This window comes from Brassica napus, chromosome A1, assembly GCF_020379485.1.
Source record: "Brassica napus cultivar Da-Ae chromosome A1, Da-Ae, whole genome shotgun sequence".
Lineage (NCBI taxonomy): Eukaryota > Viridiplantae > Streptophyta > Magnoliopsida > Brassicales > Brassicaceae > Brassica > Brassica napus.
The window spans coordinates 23,146,819-23,169,244 of record NC_063434.1 but is presented as its reverse complement, the minus strand read 5'-3'; the positions used below and the strand labels follow the sequence as shown (position 1 = coordinate 23,169,244).

General features: G+C 33.7%; 1 protein-coding gene and 1 pseudogene across 2 annotated transcripts; both read right to left on the bottom strand.

Annotated features, from left to right (window-relative positions):
* Window positions 1–9,486: 9,486 nt before the first annotated feature.
* Window positions 9,487–18,786, bottom strand: LOC106365537. 2 transcript variants are annotated; one of them, XM_048737442.1, is made up of 10 exons: window positions 18,415–18,786; window positions 18,130–18,330; window positions 17,618–18,052; window positions 17,333–17,536; window positions 16,919–17,241; window positions 16,551–16,833; window positions 15,329–16,452; window positions 15,105–15,213; window positions 10,846–11,357; window positions 9,487–10,476 (listed from the first exon to the last, which is right to left on the bottom strand). In XM_048737442.1, exons 1-7 carry the CDS (start codon window positions 18,428–18,430, stop codon window positions 16,163–16,165), a joined length of 1,752 nt encoding a protein of 583 aa, XP_048593399.1. In that variant the 5' UTR covers window positions 18,431–18,786; the 3' UTR covers window positions 9,487–10,476; window positions 10,846–11,357; window positions 15,105–15,213; window positions 15,329–16,162. The 2 variants fall into 2 exon arrangements, with proteins under 2 accessions (XP_048593399.1, XP_048593394.1); XM_048737437.1 differs by having other exon boundaries at window positions 10,846–11,336.
* Window positions 18,787–20,993: 2,207 nt separating this feature from the next.
* Window positions 20,994–22,426, bottom strand: part of LOC106365529 — a 2,816-nt pseudogene continuing 1,383 nt past the window's right edge.

Genomic DNA, 22,426 nt, shown 5'->3' with positions numbered 1-22,426 from the left:
GCAAAATATGGAGAATCTTATTTTTGGGAAGTTGGATTGTACATGGCTGTGGATAAGAGAAGCATATGATAAGATGCTCGAGAGTTGAAAAATCTAAGTAAGATATAGTGTACTTCAGTATAGAGATCAATATGCATATTGTAACTTGTGATGATGCAAGAAGAGAAATTCCGTATTACATGTCAAGAGAATGTCAACTTTGCATTGATTCGCATTGATAATTACTTTTATGCTGCCGGGCGATCACGTAGCTACTGATGTTATGTTATGAGTGGAATTGCTTATTTTATAGAGTAATAAATACATTACTAAAGAAAAGTCAAATTGCTAATTTTATAGAGTAAGCTCAAATTGAGTTTGCGTTCACACTCCATGCACGCTTTCAGTAGTGTCAATCAATTTGGTTTTGTAATTGCAGTTTTCTGTTCATAATGTTTTTGTTTGTTTTTTTTTAAGTTAAAGTTCGTTTTACATAGAGATCAACCAGAAAAAAACTTAGCAATAATGTAACGGGGCACAAAAATTCGTTGTGGCTCTTGAGATATCAACGGAGTCAAATAGAATAACCAGGATTCGTACGGCGGTGCAAGTGGCGACATGACTGTTTATTTTTCAAAGGGTTGGCAAAACATCTCTTAAATTTAATTCAATTTATTATCTGTTTTAAATTTAAAAATTTGGATATTCATCATTCTGCGAATCAAAACGTATATATGTAATATCATAAAAAGTAAATTAAAACATTAATACTAACATCCAATCAAAAATTAATCATTTAGATAAAATAGATCGAATCACAAATAATCCCAAAGTTCTGGATATCCGCTTCACGTCCACTGCTAATTTTTAGGGATAATTGCGTCATCTGCAAAATTCCTCGAGTACTATTGGTTTTGTGTATATATCACAATCACTTTCGGTACATACACTACAAGAAAACACTCTACATTCTAACGGACAATATATTCATCGGTTTTCTTTGATGAAATTCCGACGAGATTCCGACGAAACATATAATTTCATGTTCGTCGATTTGTCGTCGGAAATTTTCGACGAAATACCGACGAAAGTAAGGTTGTCGGAAATATTCGACAAAATTCCAACAGAATACTATAATTTTTGGAGTTTCGATAGGAATTTGAAGTTCGTCAGAATCCCATCGAAATATTCCGACGGAACTCCGACAGGTTTTTGACTTTCGTCGGAATATTCCGACGGGGTTTTGACTTTCATCGGAAAGTCATCAGAATATTTCGACAGATTTCCAACGAAATAGATTTTAGATTTGCAATGTTATTATAAATGTATAATTGGATACTTAAAATATCCAAAAAAAAAAAAAAAAATTTGTAATATGAAATTAGTTCACACCGTTAAAGTTTTTCATATAAAAAAATATTTACGTATACATATCAACGTATTCGTAACATCCTCCAATAACACTTATATACTTATACAAACATATTATGGTAATATTAAACTAGATTTTGATTTTGTATAATATCGATTGAAACAAGTAATTATTTTAGTTAAATTTCTTATAAATCATTTACATACTATCAAAGATTTGTATGTGATCATTAGATTGTTGTTTTGAAACCCCAAATTCTTATTTCTCGGAAATCCATCGAAAATTCCGACCAAATTCCGACGGACTCTAACCCCGACCAATCAAAAGACATGCAGAAACTCATAGTTTCTAAGGCTTCCTTTGTTGATATTCTCGAAACATTCCGACAGAATTCTGACGAAAATAATGTGACACACATGTTTCGTCAGAATTTCGTCGGAATTTTTCACTTTACCTGGGAAGAAAATTCTCGAAATTAATTTGATTAACCGCTTAAAATAGAACCAATCGAATTCAGACGGAAACTGTCTGTCGGTTTATTTTTAATACATAAGCCAACCCTTCTTCTTCTTTCTCATTTTTTTTCTCTTCTCCTCTGCAATCTCCACGGTCTTACTCCTCTTTCTCTCTCACAAATCTGCGATTCCGACCCCAAATCCTCCAAATCTCTTCCCCAATCTTGTAAGTCATCTAAACCCCTCTTTAGATTACTTTTTTTTATAGGTTTGGAATGTTAGATTTCTGGATTTTAGGTTTTGAATCTGAAGATTTATGATAGAATTGATAGTTTTAGGAGTTATATGTTCTTAGATTTTGTTTTAGGTTGTTGTTTTGTATGTAGATTGAAACTTTTAGATGCTAGATTTTTAGATTTTAGAAATGATATGTTAAACATTTTTATAAAAACATTTTTTGTGTATTTATAATTATTGAAAAGTTATATTTAAATATATATATATATATATATATATATATATATATATATAATCTTTTCAAGTTTTTATTATCTTTTTATTGTTTCAAAACGTTTTTATAATTTAATAACGTTTTAAGATTTTAATAAAAAATTTTAAGTTGATATAAATTTTTTTTAAAGTTTGTTATAATTTATAAAACGTTTTCTGGTTTCTAATATTTATAATTTTTTTTTAACAATTTTCACCTTTTTAAAAACCTTTTCAATCTATAAAATTTTTTTGTGTTTTTTTTAGATTTAATTAAAACGGTTTTCAGTTATTAGAAAAAGGTTTCAATTACAAAAAGTTTTTAAAAATTAAAAAAAAACACGTTTTCTCTTTGTTTTAAATATTTTTTTTAATTTATAAACCGTTTTATGTTTTAAAAAATTATTAAAAACATTTATTATAAAGGATTTTAAAAACAATTATACTGAAAAAATATTTTCCTGATTTTAATTATATATATATAAAGAATTAAAAATATTATTATAAATGATTTTTAAAAAATAATTATATTACAAAAACGTTTTTATATTTTTACATTTTATATATATTTAATGAATTAAAAATATTTATTATTAAATATTTAAATAAATCTGTTTTTTAAATAATTTATAAAGTCCGTCGGAAATAAATCCGTCGGAATTTCATCAGAAATAAGTTCGTTGGAATTTTGTCGGAAAACTGTTCGTCGCAGTTTTGTCAGAAAACTGTCCGTCGGAATTTCATCGGAATTCTGTCCGTCAGAATTTTTTTAGAAATATGTCCGTCGGAGTCGAAAATTCATTAGAAATTGCAACGAAATTCCGACTAAACATAACCGACGACTGTTTTCGTCAGAAATTTGTCGGAAATGGCTTATTCCGACAGATTTTCGACGAAATCGTCTGTAGGAAACTTGTTGTTTTCTTGTAGTGATAGAGTAACATTCGAATTTATCTCCTTTCAATTTTGACCGCAACCATTGATGATTGCACTCTGTTAGTATCAATCAAAATATTTCTCTCAAAATTTGTTTAGTACCTAATCAAGAATCTATATTATTAAAAGAGAAGTACAAGATAGAAATACCCCTTAGTTTTACCACTTATTTACATTAGAATGCCATTGAGATATTTATTGAACATATATTTAAGCATGTTTGTCTTTTCCTAATTTAAATAATAGATTTAAGCATTTAATGTCTTTCCAAAATTTAAATAATAGTTTTTCTTCATCAAATCGTAACCAAAATATTTTTTTTAATATGTTTTGTATTAACATATTCAATATTTTTAATATTTATAAGTTATAAATAATAAAATAAAAAAAATCACACATCATAATCAATTTATATAACATATAAATAAAATATAAATAAAATATAAAATAGTTTATTCATATATTAGTATAATGCTTTCATAATATAAGTCCAATTAGTTATAAGTATTAGATTTGTTTATATGATACATTGTGCTATAATAGACGATTAAAATCATAAAATATAATTATTCAAAGTAATAAATAAAATTGTTATGTTTAAAAATGTTATATTAACAGTTATGTAATACATTTAATTTATATATATAATACCATTAGTACAAAGAAAAAAATTAAAGCGAAAGCAAATATTTATACAGTCACGGTTCAAACTCTAGAAATAAATAACGACAGCAAAATTATTTTTCTTTAACAAATTTATTTTAATTGAAATTATAGTTCAAAATATTTTTTTATATGTTATGTATTTATAAATTTATTTTATTTGTCTTTAAGGAAGCTTAGATTTTGAAATTCGAAACAAAATATGACCACCTCTAAATTATTTTAATTAGGAAATTTAAAATTTATATCAGAATATTTTATTAAACTTTTTATTTTTATATTTACTATAACTGCAAAGATTAATTTTCAATATAAATTTATGTTTCAATATTACAAATGCATTATTTAATATAAACAAAAAAAAACTAAAAACATAAAAAAATCTATATTATTAAAAGAGAAGTACAAGATAGAAATACCCCTTAGTTTTACCACTTATTTACATTAGAATGCCATTGAGATATTTATTGAACATATATTTAAGCATGTTTGTCTTTTCCTAATTTAAATAATAGATTTAAGCATTTAATGTCTTTCCAAAATTTAAATAATAGTTTTTCTTCATCAAATCGTAACCAAAATATTTTTTTTAATATGTTTTGTATTAACATATTCAATATTTTTAATATTTATAAGTTATAAATAATAAAATAAAAAAAATCACACATCATAATCAATTTATATAACATATAAATAAAATATAAATAAAATATAAAATAGTTTATTCATATATTAGTATAATGCTTTCATAATATAAGTCCAATTAGTTATAAGTATTAGATTTGTTTATATGATACATTGTGCTATAATAGACGATTAAAATCATAAAATATAATTATTCAAAGTAATAAATAAAATTGTTATGTTTAAAAATGTTATATTAACAGTTATGTAATACATTTAATTTATATATATAATACCATTAGTACAAAGAAAAAAATTAAAGCGAAAGCAAATATTTATACAGTCACGGTTCAAACTCTAGAAATAAATAACGACAGCAAAATTATTTTTCTTTAACAAATTTATTTTAATTGAAATTATAGTTCAAAATATTTTTTTATATGTTATGTATTTATAAATTTATTTTATTTGTCTTTAAGGAAGCTTAGATTTTGAAATTCGAAACAAAATATGACCACCTCTAAATTATTTTAATTAGGAAATTTAAAATTTATATCAGAATATTTTATTAAACTTTTTATTTTTATATTTACTATAACTGCAAAGATTAATTTTCAATATAAATTTATGTTTCAATATTACAAATGCATTATTTAATATAAACAAAAAAAAACTAAAAACATAAAAAAATTAATACCCGCTCGGTTGGGCGGGTGATGGTCTAGTATTTCATTAAGTGATGAAAAAATAAATATGCAAGTATTTAGGATAATTATGCTTATCAGTGGGTTGCGAATATATTTAGCTAATAGATTTCAGTCGCTAATGAGGATCATTTCTCCTTACCTTGGTTCTCTAATTTAACTATGAGTAGTTTAATTAGCTTAATGATTATTTTAATGTGTTTAGACAAACACACCTTAATAGTTAATACATTTTTTACAACTAACAATCTAAATATGTTTTGATGATATAGAGATCAAAATTTTACTTTTTACTTTTTGTACTATGATTGGTAACATGTATTACACTTTGATTTAGGTTGAGTTAAGCGTATAAATCAATCATGTTATCAATCATGAATTAGTTTTATAATTTTGAAATGAATTAGTTTTATAATTTTGAAGTGTGTTTGAGTTATAATTGATTATTGTTGAGTTATGATTTTGAGTTATAGCCTTTATAAAAATGGTAACTCAAATCTTAAATCAACATCAACAAAAATCTTATGTATTAGGATTTGAGTTAAAAAAAATTAGGTTTGACTATTAACTACCCCACGTCTACTTTTTGCATTTTAACAAATTTAAAAATTTACGATACATAATCATGTAGTTATGTACGTTTACTTTATATTAATTAATACAATATATTTAACAATTTAATATGGTTATTTACTTGTCAGCCAAAGTTTTTTTTCTGAAAATTATGTAAAACACTTTTCTAAAAAACATATTTCCATTTTAATTAGTTAACAATATTCTGTAATTTTAGTTTTTGATTTTCTTTGGTGATTAAAAATTTATGTAAATAAATTATTTGAATAAGTTCGACTTAAATAGTCAATTATTTTAATATTGTTTGGTAACTAAAGGTTTCCTTAAAATATATGTACATAAATTATTTGTATATATATGGGAGCTTTATATATCAATATCCTTAATTAATTTAATTTATGTATTTTATTTTTAAATATTTTTATTAAATTTTTATAAATATTATTCATATTTTTAAAAAATAATATGTACTGCAACCTATACATCAAAAATGGTACCAATCATATTGATAATGTAGTAATTCATATTTTTACAGCGGACTCCTTACATAAATCTACAGTTTTTATCACATATTTTTTACTCCAAGGTACATCAAATTGTAAATTTTATTGTCACTCAACTCTAACACTACATGTCACCAGTCGAAATTGTTTCTTAGGATTTGATGTACGAGACACATTCTCACTTTGATTCGAGCAGAACTAGTTATCTGGATCAGATACTTATTTGGATGTAACGATCTTTTGATGATTAATAAGCTTAAAGGGCTAAATAATTCGTTTACTCATCATTGCTTTGAATCGAAACTAATGCTGATGATATCACTAAAACGGATGTAACCGAATGGTTAGTTATATTCTAATAGGATCAGTTCAAATAATATCATCATAGAACTAGTGGACGAACTTTGGGACCTCCTAAAGCATATATATCGTTGTCATATACATGCATGACACATCTCTATAATATACTGCTCAAGTTCTCTTTTCACGCCCATTTCCTCTCCGTCTTCTTGTATGATTTTACATATATTCCTTCAAAAAAGGACCTTACTTCAATGATCACGTACTCAAAATTCTATGATTCTTCTTATTGTTTTTTTTAAAATAAAACTATATATAATTTTAGAGTTGACGTTTTGCTATTTGAATTTGATCCCTTTTCCAAAAATTTTGTCATCATCTCAAGTCTCTAGATGAACAGTTGTCGGTTACGGACGATATATATATTCTTTTTCTGAGCTTTTTTTTCTAATGTCGGAAACCATATGTTTGTTAAGGATTTTGAAGTCTTTTACATTCTTACACCGGGTAAGACAGTACTAATTATGGAATTGATCAACAACATTGCCAAAGCTCATGGTGGTACATTGCCAAAGCTTATAGTGGTGTATCCGTATTTGGTGTTCATATCATTGTCTTGAATAGCTCCAAATGTTCCAAGTAATTGAACAAATGATGCATTAATTTGCATATCCAAATGTTCAAGAAACAAAAAAATAATAATTTGCATATCCAGCATATTATTTCATATATCTATAAGAAATACAATAAAAGATGGCATATACACACATATATTCCTGGATTCTTTATGTTGGAATAAGATGACATACTGAGTACAGCGTGACCATTCATGAATGGACCATTTTTGATAAAGCGATCGATTTTCCCAAAGATAAACATCGATGACCACTTGTCACAATTTTTCATCACCGTTAAGCCGTCCACAAACTAAGCCAATTCAGTTTTTGTTTCTGACTAGTGCTGGGGATTCGGATTTTAGGTTTGGTCGGTTCGGTTTATTCGGTTTTCGGGTTATTTGGGTTGGGATGTTTAGGAACCGGACATTTTTCGGATCGGTTCGGGTCGGATAATGTCGGTGGGTCGGGTTTCTATTTCTTTATAAAAACCAAAGTTGAATGGTATTACAAATAATTCGAGTTTGGTTCGGGTTTAAAGCCAAAAACCGGAAAATCTCGAAAACCGGAGTTAAACCCGGAAATACCGAAAAAATATTCGAGTTATTCGGATAGTTCGAATTTTTTTAGATATGTTTTTATTTATAAATTATATCTCATATATATTAAAATCAAAATAATTAATATTTTTAATATATTCAAAATATTTGGATACCCGTTCGATTTTCGGTTCGGTCCCGGTTTGGTTCGGTTTTTTGGGTTTAGAAATATAGGAACCGTTCGGATTTTGTATTTTTTGGTCCGGTTTCGGTCTCGGATTTTTCGGTTCGGTTCCGATTCGGACTTTCGGTTTCGGATAATATGCCCACGACTATTTTCATTGCTAATATTTGGAAAAGTGAATAGATTCTTCCGCAGATTTGAACGATGAAGACGTTACGGTATGTGTTAGGAGAAGTTTTGTGGAGGAGAAGGCCGGTTTAGGAGGTTTAATCGGTGACGAAAAGAAGAGGCTTCTCGGATTCTAAAAGCGACAGTCACGAGGATGCCGAAACATGTATGTATATGAATTTGAAGTAAATTCATGTCGAGTGTGGAAGAAGATGAACAGTTTTTTGTTATTGTGTTCTATTCCATTTGAGTTCCACCAATATGTTCTATGTTATTTATTTTTTTACATTCTATTTGGGTTTAGGGTTTATATTTGGGTTTAAGGTTTATATTTGGGTTTTGGGTTTTGGGTTTAGGGTTTAGTAATTAGAGTTTAGGGTTTAGTATTCATGTCGCATGTGGAAGAAGATGAACAGTTTTTTGTTATTGTGTTCTATTCCATTTAAGTTCCACCAATATGTTCTATGTTATTTTTTTTTTTTTACATTCTATTTGGGTTTAAGGTTTATATTTGGGTTTAGGGTTTTGGATGAGGGTTTAGTGATTAGAGTTTAGGGTTTAGTATTAAGAACGTGAGGGAGTTTGATTGGGGTCGGCATTAACTTATTCCATGCAATCATTGACATTTAATAATTTAACCCATATGTACTATGTTATTTATTTTTGGTCCATTTTATTTTGGTTTTGAGTTTATTATTTGATTTATGGTTTATATTTGGGTTTAAGATTTATTGATTAAAATTAAAGTTTAGTATTTAGGGGTTGGGGTGAGTTTGGGTTGAAGTTGGGATTTAGGTTTAGTATTAATTTATGGGTAGGAGATGGATAATGTTTAGTATTAGAGGTTTTGGGTGAGATCATAATCATATAATACTTTGCTGATATGGAATAGAATAATCGTTGTATATATATATGGTCAATTAATGTATAACGTGGATGACTCTTCTTTCTTAAAGAATATTAGAGATCCATTCTTAACCATATGCTCTTATTCTCGCAACTTGAAACATCATCTCTTATCATACATGTTGACTGAGAACTTGGTAAGGGAAGGGGTAAAACCGGTTGGGAAGTGGTGTAAATGTCTGACATTAAATTATGTCAAAATCAATGGTAGTTACCTAATTTACACACTATATATGGCTATTAGGCAAATTAGCCCTTTTATATTTTCCTTCTTAATTTGTAGCAGTAAAAAATCAGAAAGTATATTTTAGCTTTAGTTTATGTTTCTCTTATATAAGATGATTATACGTTTAATGAGTTCATAATTTCCATAGATATTTTATAATTAAATGCAATATTCTTCTTATGGGATGTTCAGTCTTTATGTCCAAAATAATTTGATGTATTTTTTTTTGGTCAACCATTTCTTTCATTCAATACAGAATTCAATACCAGTTTTTACCAAAGACGCAGCCTGAACATTGTCAATACAAGGAATGACTAAAAAATAAAGGATTGAAGAGAATAGCAAGACTTCTAACATCATGGAAAACACATGTGATCTTGTTCAAAACAGACACTAAACATAAGGTAAATGTAAAAACTTGAGATTTTTAAAATATACGAAAATGCACTTTCGGAACTTGACCTTTTATTATGTCATCAAAAATATATGAGCGATCAAGAATATTGATATCATTTAAGGTACATGGAGGTCCAAAAAACACCTGTCATATCCAGAGATCATATGAAGCAACTGCCTCTAAAACGATTGTGGGTTTTCCCGAACCACGAGAATATTGCCCTTTTCAAACGGTGGGACAATTCTTCCACTCCCAATGCATACAATCGATGCTTCCTATCATCCCGGGAAACCCAAGAAGCTCTCCAATATAAAGTAGACGTTGAAGATCATCCGACGTTGGTCTCCTTAGGTACTCATCACCGAACAAATCTATTACTGCTTCCACAAAATTTTCCACACATAACCGAGCTGTGGTTTCACCGAGCCTGAGGTATTCATCGACCGCATCAAGCGCAGAACCATATGCCAAGACACGAATTGCTGCCGTACACTTTTGAAGTGTAGAGAGACCAAGCCTTCCGGTAACGTCTTGCGTTTGACGGAAGAATGGAACTTCATTGGAGAGGCGGTAATACGCATGAACAATGGCTTGTTCATTCTAAATCGTCGTCGGAATAGATTATCTGGACATGTTGAAGTGTCACTGAAATAATCATTCCATAACTGGGGATGACCTTCTTCGCGATTTCGTTCGATAAAAACTATTTTTTCCTTGTCTTTCTTTCGGTTTCTTGATCACCGTGAGCATTGACCAGATTCTCGAATGTTTGATCAAAATATTGATCAAATGTTTTATCCAACTAATCGTTATGAGAAGAAGACGCCATGAAATGTTTCAGAATCTAGAAACAAAATAGACGAACATTAGAATACAAGTCATTTATTTAGAATTTTATAATGTTGATGATTTTACAATGTTGATTATTTTATAAATATTTTGTCCTCTTTCATTCATTTTCCAGTAGATATTTTCAACTCAATTTGGAACTTTCTTTTTGCGTCTCAAATTAAATATCTTCCAAGAGAGATAGAAAAATAGTTCACCAATAGATTATTATGGAATTCTATAATGTTGATGATTTAAAATACAAGTCATTTACGAGCTGCTATAATGTTGATGATTTAGAATTCTATAATGTTGATGATTTGATGATGGTTGATGTAATGCAACTAAAGAAAAGAATTGAAACATCGATTTGATGTTGGCTTACCAAGTAAAGTGATGGTCCTGGTTTGGTTTGGCTTGTTCGAACTTGGTCCGTGAGAATACGTGGAGAGAACCAGCCGTTATTGCATTTGGTCTTTGTTTGTAAAGAAGAGATGATCTTTGTTTTGTTTTGTTTGTTAAGAAGGAGATGATCAAATGAAAGGAGATGAATTGATTTGTTTGTTAAGAACGAGAGATGATCTTTGTAAAAATGAGAAGGAGAGATCAGTTTGTGAAAGAAAACGTATGCATAAGCTAATGTTATATAGAGAACAAGACTCGACTCAGGACACTACACTACAAAACATGTGACAGAACACTACAAGACTTACAACATTCCAAGACATGTGACACAACACTACAAGACTAGGACAAACTCGTGACAAACAAAACAAGATAGACTCGTCACACTCTTCCACTCTCGTGACAGAAGAGTACAAGAGACTCGACGACACGACAAGAACTCTCCACTCTGCATCACAGGAGCACTCCACTCTGCATCAGAAGAACAATAACCTTCATCACAAGAACAAGAACAGTTTAAACATACAAGAACAATATAATATTAAAACAACCAGAACAAGAACACTACAAGAACAGAGAAGAACACACAACCTAAACATGAAACAGAACAGAGAAGAACACGGAAGCTAATTTAGAACAAGTCATTTATGAGCTTCTTCTTGAGTGATTCTTCATAGTCAGCAAGAGGTTCATTTCTTCCTAAAAGACATTGAAGCATAATCATCTTATACAGCTTCTCTTTAGCGGCCAAATCCTGCTGCTAGATCGTCCACATTGTCTCAAACCCTTCAAGTTTTTTCTCCTCTACCACCTTCTTCTTACCACTTGCCTTTGAGGCCTTCACACCCGGGGGACGCTTGTTCTCTGTAGATTGAGAGGTCTCTGAATCAGCTCCATCCTCACACTTCCTATTCTTCGAGCTTACATCCTTTTTAGCAGTCTTCAAGGCGCACCACTTCTGGTCGTTGCGTAGTTCATTCCAAGCGTGTTCCAAAGTAAATTTCTTGTTGTAGTTGTTGTAGAATATTGTATGAGCATGTTTCACAACATCATTCTCGTTCTGGCCGCTAGCTTCCTCTCTGGTAGCAGCTTCATACGCACCGCAGAACTTGCACACAAGGTCATTGATCATGTGCCAACGCTGCTTGCAATGGTTAGCCTCCCTCTCTTCGCAGCCAGCAACCCGAGGACTTGCCGCAAAGTATGCGGCAATTCTTTTCCAAAATGTTCCTGATTTTTGTTCGTTGCCAACCACAGGATCCGTGCTCTTGTTAAACCACAAGCTGATGAGCAAGATATCATCAGCCGGCGTCCACTTCCTTCGCTTTCTACGATCTGAAGCTGTCTCGCCACCATCTGCGGTTCCTTGAGTGTGAAGAAAGTAAGGTTGTGATGAAGAGAATTCGTGACTGTGACACCCCCGACCATAGATGACCGGAAATGACACGGTCGATGTTCCTCGATGGTCGATCCGAGGTTCTCATAATACTTCCGATCACCTTAGACGTACAACCAAAGAACACCAACGCTCCTATCAGATATCACTCTGGGCTTTTCAACCCGAAAAAGCAATACCCAATAGTTAGTTCGTCCGGACAAGGACTAATATCATATGAAACCCGTACTTTAAAAACATTATTTATATATCATTTAAAAGCATCTTTCAAAATTTGTTATAAATTAACCTCGAGGTTTTCGGTCAACAAATCTTATACATAAGATATATCAAAATGACTTTTAAGGATAATAAAACTACTGCTGGCTAATGTTTTTCCTTCTCGTCCTAGAGTAAGGTCTCCCGCCTATTGGTTACCTGCATCACAAATGAGTCATGAGTAACTAGTTTACTCAGTGAGCCTAGTCCCGCACCCCAACATATATTAATAATATCTCAAGCAATCATCTTCATTTGTATGCAGTGGAAATATATTCCATATCTGGATATTTATATATAACGACTATCATTCCATCATTGTGAATCTAATCATATACCTCACTTCCTATTCCCGTCTTTCATATCATTCATATAATCATATTTATATATATATATGAATATATATATATGTATATATATACCAGACCCGAGAAACCACAAAGGCTAAACGAGTCTAACGAGTTAGCATCACCATCATCGCCATCAGATATTCAAAAATTGAACATCTAACGCTGCATGCAGTTACACGGCCTCCAGGGTGCAACCCCATCATCGTGTCTTCGTGACCTTGTTCCATATCGCATGACCAATTCACGGTAATCATCATTCATACGGGAATATTTTGAAAGACATGTTTATAATAAGACTTCACATGATTAATACTTCAATACTTAATTATATTTAATACTATACATTTGTATTAGTACTTGAGAACAAATACTAATGTTTGGAATAAACCTCTATGATCATTCATAAATATTTAATAAGTGTTTACACTAAGTAAACACTTACCAATTCAATATTGATCAAGAGACAAAGCCTATCAATCATCTACAATCAGTACGTTCAATCAAGAAATATTCATTCAGTACTCATCAATCATCTATCTAGACTCACTTTTGATTCTTTGAAATTGGCTAATCAAGACTAGACTCGAGCTCAAGCTAATCACACTCCACTTCCGGTACACTTGAGATTCAAAACAGTCACAATTATCTGACTGATCCGACCACTCTCCTTGATATCTGAATTCAGACCAAGTGACTGAGCGGCTACAAGGAGTGACTGGACCGATCTAGCAAAACTCCACAACCAACTAGACAGAAAATGGTTTTACTTGATGAAACAGTCTTATCCTTCAACTTTACTCGACCACTGACAACAGCAACTGATGGCCATATGAACTCAGATAATCCTCCCCTTGAAACTGAACTCATGGCTGGACTTCTGATTTTCTACACAGCAGGGAACTGAGCTAGAGGATGGAACAAAGTCATCTAAGGTCGTGGCTAATTTTTCTATATTTTTTTGTTCTGATTTTTCTCTCACTTTTTCTTTTCTTTCTCATTGTTTTCTCTCTGAAAATTTCTCTTATGCTACAGGTTATGAACGTCCAGAGGAGAGAAGAAGGTGTTTTAAAGCATAAGGAGTTACTTCAGATGAGGGTTTACTCCCACACAAGGCAAAACTGAGGTTAGACAGGTGGAGACATGCTTCAGCACACCAAGCAGCACAAGCATCTGAACTTTTCCTTCCCATGAAGAAAGCTACAAGCAGCTGAAGCAAGTACCTTGTGACCAGCATGTGACTTATAATGAGCAAGCAGGCAAGCAAGTAGGTGCAGGTCATGTGACCTAATTACTGAGGAAGCAAGTAGGCTAGAAGGTGCAAAGCATGTGACTGTTCAGAAATAATTTTTAGATTTTTGTCGATATTTTTCGGACTGTTTCGACTAAATATTTTTCATCATTCGAATCTTGTCCTGCTCTGAATAAACTCGCCCAGCATGAATAAAAATCAACAATAATAATTAACACTCGACCAGAACCATCAAGAGATGGTTTTTCGACCAAAAGACAGCTCCGTCGAGATTAATTCACCGTGTCGATTTTTATTTAAATTATGATCGATCAATCTTCAAACTGATCTTAAAGAATTTTCTCGACCAAAATTATATCTGCTCGTGAGGGTTATTACAGTGACAGTCTTCATAGTTACCGAAGGAGATACTTTGTTGACTATGAAGTAGTTAAACAAATTTAGAGCGTTGGGTAGATGGATTGGAATCCATATAGAAAGGAAGCTCAAGGATGAGAGACAGAAAAGAAAGAAGCTGAGAAAGAAGGGAAGACAAGAACTCGTTTTCAACAAGGACGTTGATAAAGAAAAGAAGAGAAAGCTCAAGCATTGATCACACACACCCAACCATAAACGAGTTGACATATAACTACAACCATTCATCACACAACAATTTATTACCTAAGCTAACCATTATCTCACAATAACCACTCCATTTATTACCTAACCTAACACAAAACAACAACTCAGTTACATTTCAAACTAGAGTAAACTCGTTAACAACTTGACTAAACTGGTTACCGTCCATTCAAAACATCAGTGACCAAATAAACATTGTTACATCCAGTTCTAAATTCATTGCTTAGTAGATCCGATCAGGCAATAACCGAGGAAAGACAGAGGTTTTATACAGTTCTAAAATCATTGCAAACTAGAATTAAAATCATCAACATTCGCAACTTAAATCTCATTCACATTTCTAACCAGATGAGTGAGAAGGGATTTACCTTTGCAATCGTGATGGTTTTGTCTGACAAAGAGACAGGTTTTGTGCCCACTTCACGCCTCTTGATCAATCATGGATCATGCCAGGATCATGCCTCTTGATCCATCCATCTAACGACACAAAGACATAAAACAAATTAAAATTATTAGAGTTTTTCTATTTCTTTACGGTTCACAACAAAAATCAAAGACAAACATAGTTGAAATAAGCAAAGAGACGCTTTACCTTTGGATTCCCTTCAGAATCAATCGCTGTTTGTCTTCGTCTTAGAGAGCCACCACGAGCGAGACAGAGCCATTTTGCTTCCTCGAAGACAGCCACCGATTGACAGGTCACCGTCTTCCATCCTCGACGAGAGCCACCGATAGGGAGAGCAATCGCCGTTTCCTTCGACGACATCCACCAAGAGGGAGACAAATCCCCGGTTACTTCGACGAGATCGACGGAGAGGGAGAGAATTCGTCGTTTCCTTCGAAGAGAACCACCGAGAGGGAGAGAAAAACCGATAGAGACGTCGACGAGATCGACCGTCAACGATAGAAGCCAACAGAGACGTCCACGAGATCCAACGAGACGACTTTCGAAATCGCCGTTGTCGTCGAGGAGGAGAGAAACCGAGAAGAGAAAGGAAAGAAAGAATCTCGACTCCACCGTTCCTCTCTCCAATAGCGTTGCAGCACGTCTCCCCAAGAGACGTGACTTCGTGGGCTTAATTAGGGGACATGCCTTCACTTTAATTCCATCTTTGTTATTATTATTTTTTTTAATGGTCAGGGGCACGGCTAAGACATGCCGATAAACGTGCTCTAAGCGATTCCTATACGTGTCATGTAGTCTATGTCAACTAGCGTTACTCTTAACCTCCACAAATTAATTCACCAAAATAATGAAAGGTTTCGAACAAACAGAGCCCGAGACAAGTACTACACAACGAGTTTTTTATTTGCTAACCAAATAAAACACTTTAGAAAACAAGCCGAACAAACAAAAAGATTAATTTGGAGGGTAAGTAGTAGGTTGAACTTCTTCAAGTCTTGAGAGACATTCTGCATGGAAAATCTAACGAAATCGGGATTTATCGTAGGAGGCTGGATTTCTCGTTCGAGGGAGAAATCTGTCTCCAAGTCTTGAGCAAAGCCATTCCAAATCGAAAAGCTGGCCTAACACGTTCCGAGGCTGTGCTATGACAACGTTATAATTTATCGATCTCAATACGTCAAGATAACCGGTAAAGATCTTGTCTTCAGAGGTGTCTCGTAAGATAGCCATCACATTTGTTGGAGCATGATTAGCAAGTGCCCAGACGCCTAATTCACCACGCATCATCTCACGTCTAGCGTCTTTATGTGCTGAAACAATACATATACACATAAACCGCAGATAAAGAAGACATATAAGTGAAAAAGAGAGAAAGAGTGAGAGTGGTATGAGAGCCTAAGGAATTCACCTGTGGGTGTGTGATGAAACACGATTCCGGATGGATTCATATCTTCAAGGAATACACCTGAGGGTGTGTTTTCATCATAACACTCCACATCTCTTAGTTCTGAAACAAGCGGATCCAGATTACTCACTTCGCCAAAAGCATGGATGGTAACAGTGCCACGATAACCCATTTTTTCAAAGGCCGATCTAATGATCTGTGAAGCCACAACAGCAGTGCGACCAACAGGTACTGGGCAATCCACAAGGTCCCAGAACACGACCGTGGTTGCAGCTTTGTATCGCTCCTGAGGCATATAGATCGGAGGGAGATGACAGGATGTACAACAACAAAAGCCAGCAATCATGATTACAAACAGCAAGAGCAAGTACCTGCCAAGGAGTCAAAGGTTGTACAACTGTGCTCATGATTAAATTTTGTTCGATTTGGCTGAGAAGTTTGTCTCCAGCTGAGAGGCTTGAGCAGAGCCAGTCCTTACCAAGTGGCTCTCCTGATGATGCGTTTTCAGGAGGAGGCTGTGTTAAGATAACATTGTAGGAAAATCTCAAATTCAACAAGTAGATAGTCCTTAAGAGCTCAATGTGTCCTGAGATGTCTCCCATGAGTAGCATATGATTTAATGGCTCAATCCTAGTGCGACGAGCAGCAGCAAGCAAGTGCAGTGCAATCTGCCAATGGCGCGCATCTCTCTCTCCTGAGACCATTCATACATTAGATGTAAAACTAAGATCAAACAAAAATAGTAAATTAATTAGAGAAAGAAAAAAAAACAAGAGAGAGCTCACCATCATTTAGGTAAAAGACGTAACATCCAGTAAAGCCTGGGGGGGAGGGGTGATCATCGAGAAAAGCCGTGATTGAGACACGGCCAGAATAACCCCTTTCAGAAAGAGCATCTTCAATGTTTTGCAAAACATCATCGGAATGGAGACCAGCAGGGAGTGGGTAAGCCACAGTGTCCCAGAAGACGCATGTTCTTGCTCTCTCGGCTGCGAGAGAAAATGATCCATTCCATTCAAAAATCAGCAAAAATAATAATAATAAAGACAAGCAAGAGATCTTATTCTTACCCATATGTTTACTAAGGCATAATGGCTTTGCAAATGACAACTTAGTAGCAACCTGGTGAGAAGGAAGAGCAACCTGATGAGAAGTAAGAGCAACCTGATGAGAAGGAATATGTTTCAAAGGTGGTTCAAAGGTTTTCCCTATGCCCAACTTGTTGATAAGTTGTTCTCCAGCTGCAAGACGGGAGCGGAGCCAGTCTTTGTCAAAAAGCTCCTCTCCTAATGATGAGCTTGCATTTTGAGGAGGAGGCTGTGCTAGAAGAACATTGAATTTTCTTCTGGAATTTAATAAGCGAATAGTCCGCTGAAACTCCTCGTGCTCAGATATATCTCCCACGACTAGCAACAAATTCAAGAATGTTGTACTTGATGAATAATAATTCGCCTGAGCAAGTAAGAATGTAATGATGCTCCAAAGTCTATCATCTTTGCCCTTAGCTGTTGCATATAATAAATGTAATCAATAGATACACACAGAAACAAGAAGAAAGAAAGAGGGCCAAAGATAAATTCACCTTTGTCTATCCAAAAAACAGGAAATCCCGGACACTCGTTCATGTCGCCAACGAAAGCCCTGAATTCGACGCTACCATAAACACCAGTAATAATACCCTTTTCTTCAAGAGCCGATTTAGTGATCAGAAAAACTTCAGTGAAATCATCATCGGGGATGATGGGGCAATCAAAAGTGTCCCACAACACGACTGTCGGTGCACCTGCAAAACGAAAACAATCAACGGAAGGTTTTATTGTGTTTCTTGGACAAAGGAAAACAAGTAATTCTTAGGGTGAGATCTTACGGGCGAAGGGAAACATTTTTTTTTTTTTTTTTTGCTTGGTTGCTTGCTGAACACAAAAAATAAAGTTTTTTTTATCGAAACTTAGGTTTTCACCGTGCCGAAAACGCGGCGAGTTAACCGTGAAATCGGCCGAGAGTTTACGCACGGCGGTGACGGAGCGTGGCGAGATGACCTGAACGGAGATAAAATCGGAGCTTTTCTATAGCGACTAGATCATGAAACAAACTAGGGTTGAGTTGAAACTGAGTTTTGTTGCAAATTCTGTGTGTGTTTTTAAAGGATCTTTGGTTTTGTTTGATTAAAACTCAAGAAAATTAAAAAAAAAAAATGTTGAGTTGCTGCGTATTAGGGTTACGGGAAGTCTAAGAAGGAAGATGAGTCCTCAAATAAATTTTTACGCTGCATTAAAACAATAAATAAATTATTAAAATGCCATCCTAAGATTCGAACCTATGACACAAAATTACTCAGAAACAACTTAACCACAATGACAACACAAATCCTTTGGATATCTGTTACATTCTATAAAATATATGCGTGAGAAGTAACAAAAAAGGCTGTAATTACTCTCCGAGTAATCTCCGAATAATCGCCGCTTGATTCGTTCGATTTGTTTGTTCTCGATCTAAGCTTCTTCCTGACCAACATGAATCAATCGTTTCTGGGAAGATTGATAAGCTCGATGGTGTACACCGGCCCATTGAACGTGACGACACAAAGACGATGAGGATGAGCTCGACGGTGATGAGAAAAGATGACGGAGCATATGGTTCGAGACGGCGGAGCAGCGACGAGGAGGTCCGGCGGTCGAGGGAGAGGAGGTCCGGCGGTCTCGAGGGAGAGGAGGTCTGGCGGTCTCAAGCTCGTTTCCGTTTTGACAAATTATCCTTATTTTTTTTTATTTTTTTTATATTCATTTCATTAAGGCTAAATAAGGCTAAATAAGCAAATTAACTTGAAAGAGGCCATAGAGATTGTCGCAGCCTTCTTCGAAAAAAACTTGTCTTTCGTCTCTTTCATTTGTAAAATTTTGGGTTGATCGAGAGACTATTGGTTAGTTGAATGGAAGTGGGTAGCTCCAATTCATCGGGTCAGCTTTCGGGGCTGGTTGTTGACACTAGACGCAAACACAGGGTCCATGCCGAACTCAATAGGCTCCAACAAGAAGCTCCTCTTTAAATTTAAAAGACCCTTGTAAGGGGTGTTGTTATATCTGTCTGATATTTTATCCTGTATTGGGATCAATCTTTTGTGCTCTTTCCAATGATTTGATCATTTGAAAGTTTGACGACACCAATTGGGAAGCAATAGCAAAAGGTGTTGATCTCAGTTGAGATTCTACGAATGGATGAAGAAGATAATAAGCATTGACTTTCTAGTAGTTTGCTATTGTGAGTTTGCTTTCAATGAGTTAGTTAGTTAGTTAGTAGTCTCAAAACCTTTATGATTTATTCCCGAAAGGCTTGATTGATATCTCAGGCTTTAACGCAAACTCTTGTACTGTTTGTTTTATGTGATATGTTGAGAAAGACATAGTTTGTTATATACCTTCTAAACTTATGTGGGTTTTATTAGCTTGGAGATAGTAGAAGAAGGGCTTTAATTAAAAATGAGCAATTTCACTTTAGGAAATGTAGTGAAGAACAGTCTCCTTGGCGAGAGTTTTGTTGATTGCTAAAATGTTACCCGTGTGAGAGAGAGAGAGTAGATTCTAACATGCTTCTGTTAATTATATGAATGTTAAAGAATGATGAGGAGTGAGATTAAACTTGTAAATATCAGAGAGTCTTCCATGTACTTTAGCTGATATCTTGGTCCTTTGTCCAACCAAGTAGCTGTTTGGACAATTGTGAAATCGAGTACTGGTATTTGACTCTCTCGTAAAATGTTTACAAGGTATATAATACTTGTTCCATGTTTATTAATATTCAGGAAGAGCTAGAGCAGCTTGAAAAGATGGACAATGGCATCAGCCTCTTGCAAAGAATAAAGAACAAACTTCTGCATCATCTTCTATCCAGTTCACTGGATGTTCTTAGGTTCTTAAACAATGTTGACAGCAAACCAGATCCTCTTCTTCCCCAGTAATTCTACTTCTGTCTTTGCCTCTTCTTTCCTTCCTTTTTTTATGGACTTTGGGATCATTTGCTATGGTTTGGTGACTACTTGCAGAACAACAGGGGCTGTGAACTCGACATGGGATCAATGGTTCGAACGTCCGAAAGAAGCAAAACGATGTGGCTGCTTCATTCTTTAATCTTCATTTCCTCCTACTCCTACGTTACCTTTTTCTCTATAATGCTTTTTACAAGAGTATGTGGTTACGTTTTTCATTCCCCGACAGTTAAATTGTTATAATTGGTAACAAAAACAAAAGCATTTGTGCAGATAAAATGTATTTGATATTTATTAATGTGTGTTTTGAATATACAAATAACCACAGAACAAAGTCTGAAACAAAGCAAAGATTGTTCAGCTTTTCAGATTTGATATTGTAGAAACAGTGTCATACTCGATAAAAAGCAACTAAACAGGTGAGGCAGACAAAGAAGACACTCTCTCTGACACGGTTCTGAGTTTCAACTTGCTTGAATATGCCAATCATGGTTCTTGATGCAAAAACAGCAATTCAAGAACATTATAGTATACAATTTTTAGTATATTAATTTTGACAAGCAAAACTACCAAACCAAATGCCTCAAAATGTTTGATGGACTGCTTAGAAAAAAAAAACAATAGCACCTCCTCCTCCTCTTCCTCTTCAACTTCAACATTCTTTTCAAGGGAATTAGGTATATCAGGGTAGTAAACACTTTTCAAGGTTTCAATGGCCTGTTAACAAAAGAAACAACACTATCATGAGAATCTAAGAGCTTAAAAGAGGCATACAAACAAAACCCGAGAATAACAAAGTGTGACCTTATCCAACACCGCTGCTATTTTAGTCTTTTCTCTCTCTTCTCAACTCTCTCGTTTCATATCCCTCATAGGCATAGACGACATTACCTTCTCCCTATGATTCCAAAAACAAAAGCACCAAGTAAACAAATCAGAACACGAAGAAAAACTAAGACATGTTGTAAATCAAAGCATATCAAAACAAACCAAGAACAACAAAATAAATCGACCTTGTTTTGAGAGAAAGTATTCTCATACGAATAAGCATCTGAGTCTTTGTTTTGTTAGTCTTGTTTAAACCATGTACTTCAACAACATGGCCAGTAACACCTGAAAGGGAAGTTGATCGTGATAGATCAGAATAACTGAAAGAGAAGCTAGAAGAGAGAGGGATTTAATATCAGGTCTCTACAAGTGTTTATCAATGAGTTTAGGTGCCTTTCTCATAGTTTTCTAGGTAGCTTAATTCTCTCCCGCAAGTGTTTTGGCATGTGAGCTCTCTCTAGAGTTTCTTCATATACAATAAAACACTCCTATTTGACAACAACAACAACACAGAGAATGCTGTGTAGAAATTTGATTCAAAAGAAGCATGTTCACTTAGAGCACTACCGACATGTTCCAAGTAGTTCACTGTTATAATGGTTGTTCTTAACCTATAGTTTTCAATAACATCTACAGAAGCAAAATTGGTAACAAAGGGGGTTTAGTTATTGTTGAGCATGACAGATACTCTTCGAGTCTTTTCTTAAAGTGAGTGTGCCATACGTTCTTGATCTCATTATCCGTTCTTCCTGCAATTTTTTGCTGACCATCTAGAGACGTTACCAAAAGAAATTAAACGTTAATATAAAATTTCAAAGACCCGATCAATAATGTATATTAAGATTTTATATTATAATGGACCAAGACATGTTTCTTGTGATGTTATAATGGACGAAGACAGGTTTTTCAAGCAAGTTGGCAGTTTCATCAATTTATCATCACATATAAAAAAACAGGCTGAGTAAACTGAGATATACACTCAAACAAGACTAATAAACTAATCCTCAATTTCCTTCTCCTCCTCCTCGTTCCTCCTCTTTTCCCCTCCTCTTCCTCCTCCTCCTCCTCC

Excerpts from the sequence above, each read along its gene's own strand:
- LOC106365537 (XM_048737442.1), bottom strand. Across the intron at positions 16,834-16,918 it reads AACCTTTGACTCCTTGGCAG|GAGCGATACAAAGCTGCAAC; the intron begins GTACTTGCTCTT and ends TATATGCCTCAG. Across the intron at positions 16,453-16,550 it reads GTTTCATCACACACCCACAG|CACATAAAGACGCTAGACGT; the intron begins GTGAATTCCTTA and ends GTATTGTTTCAG.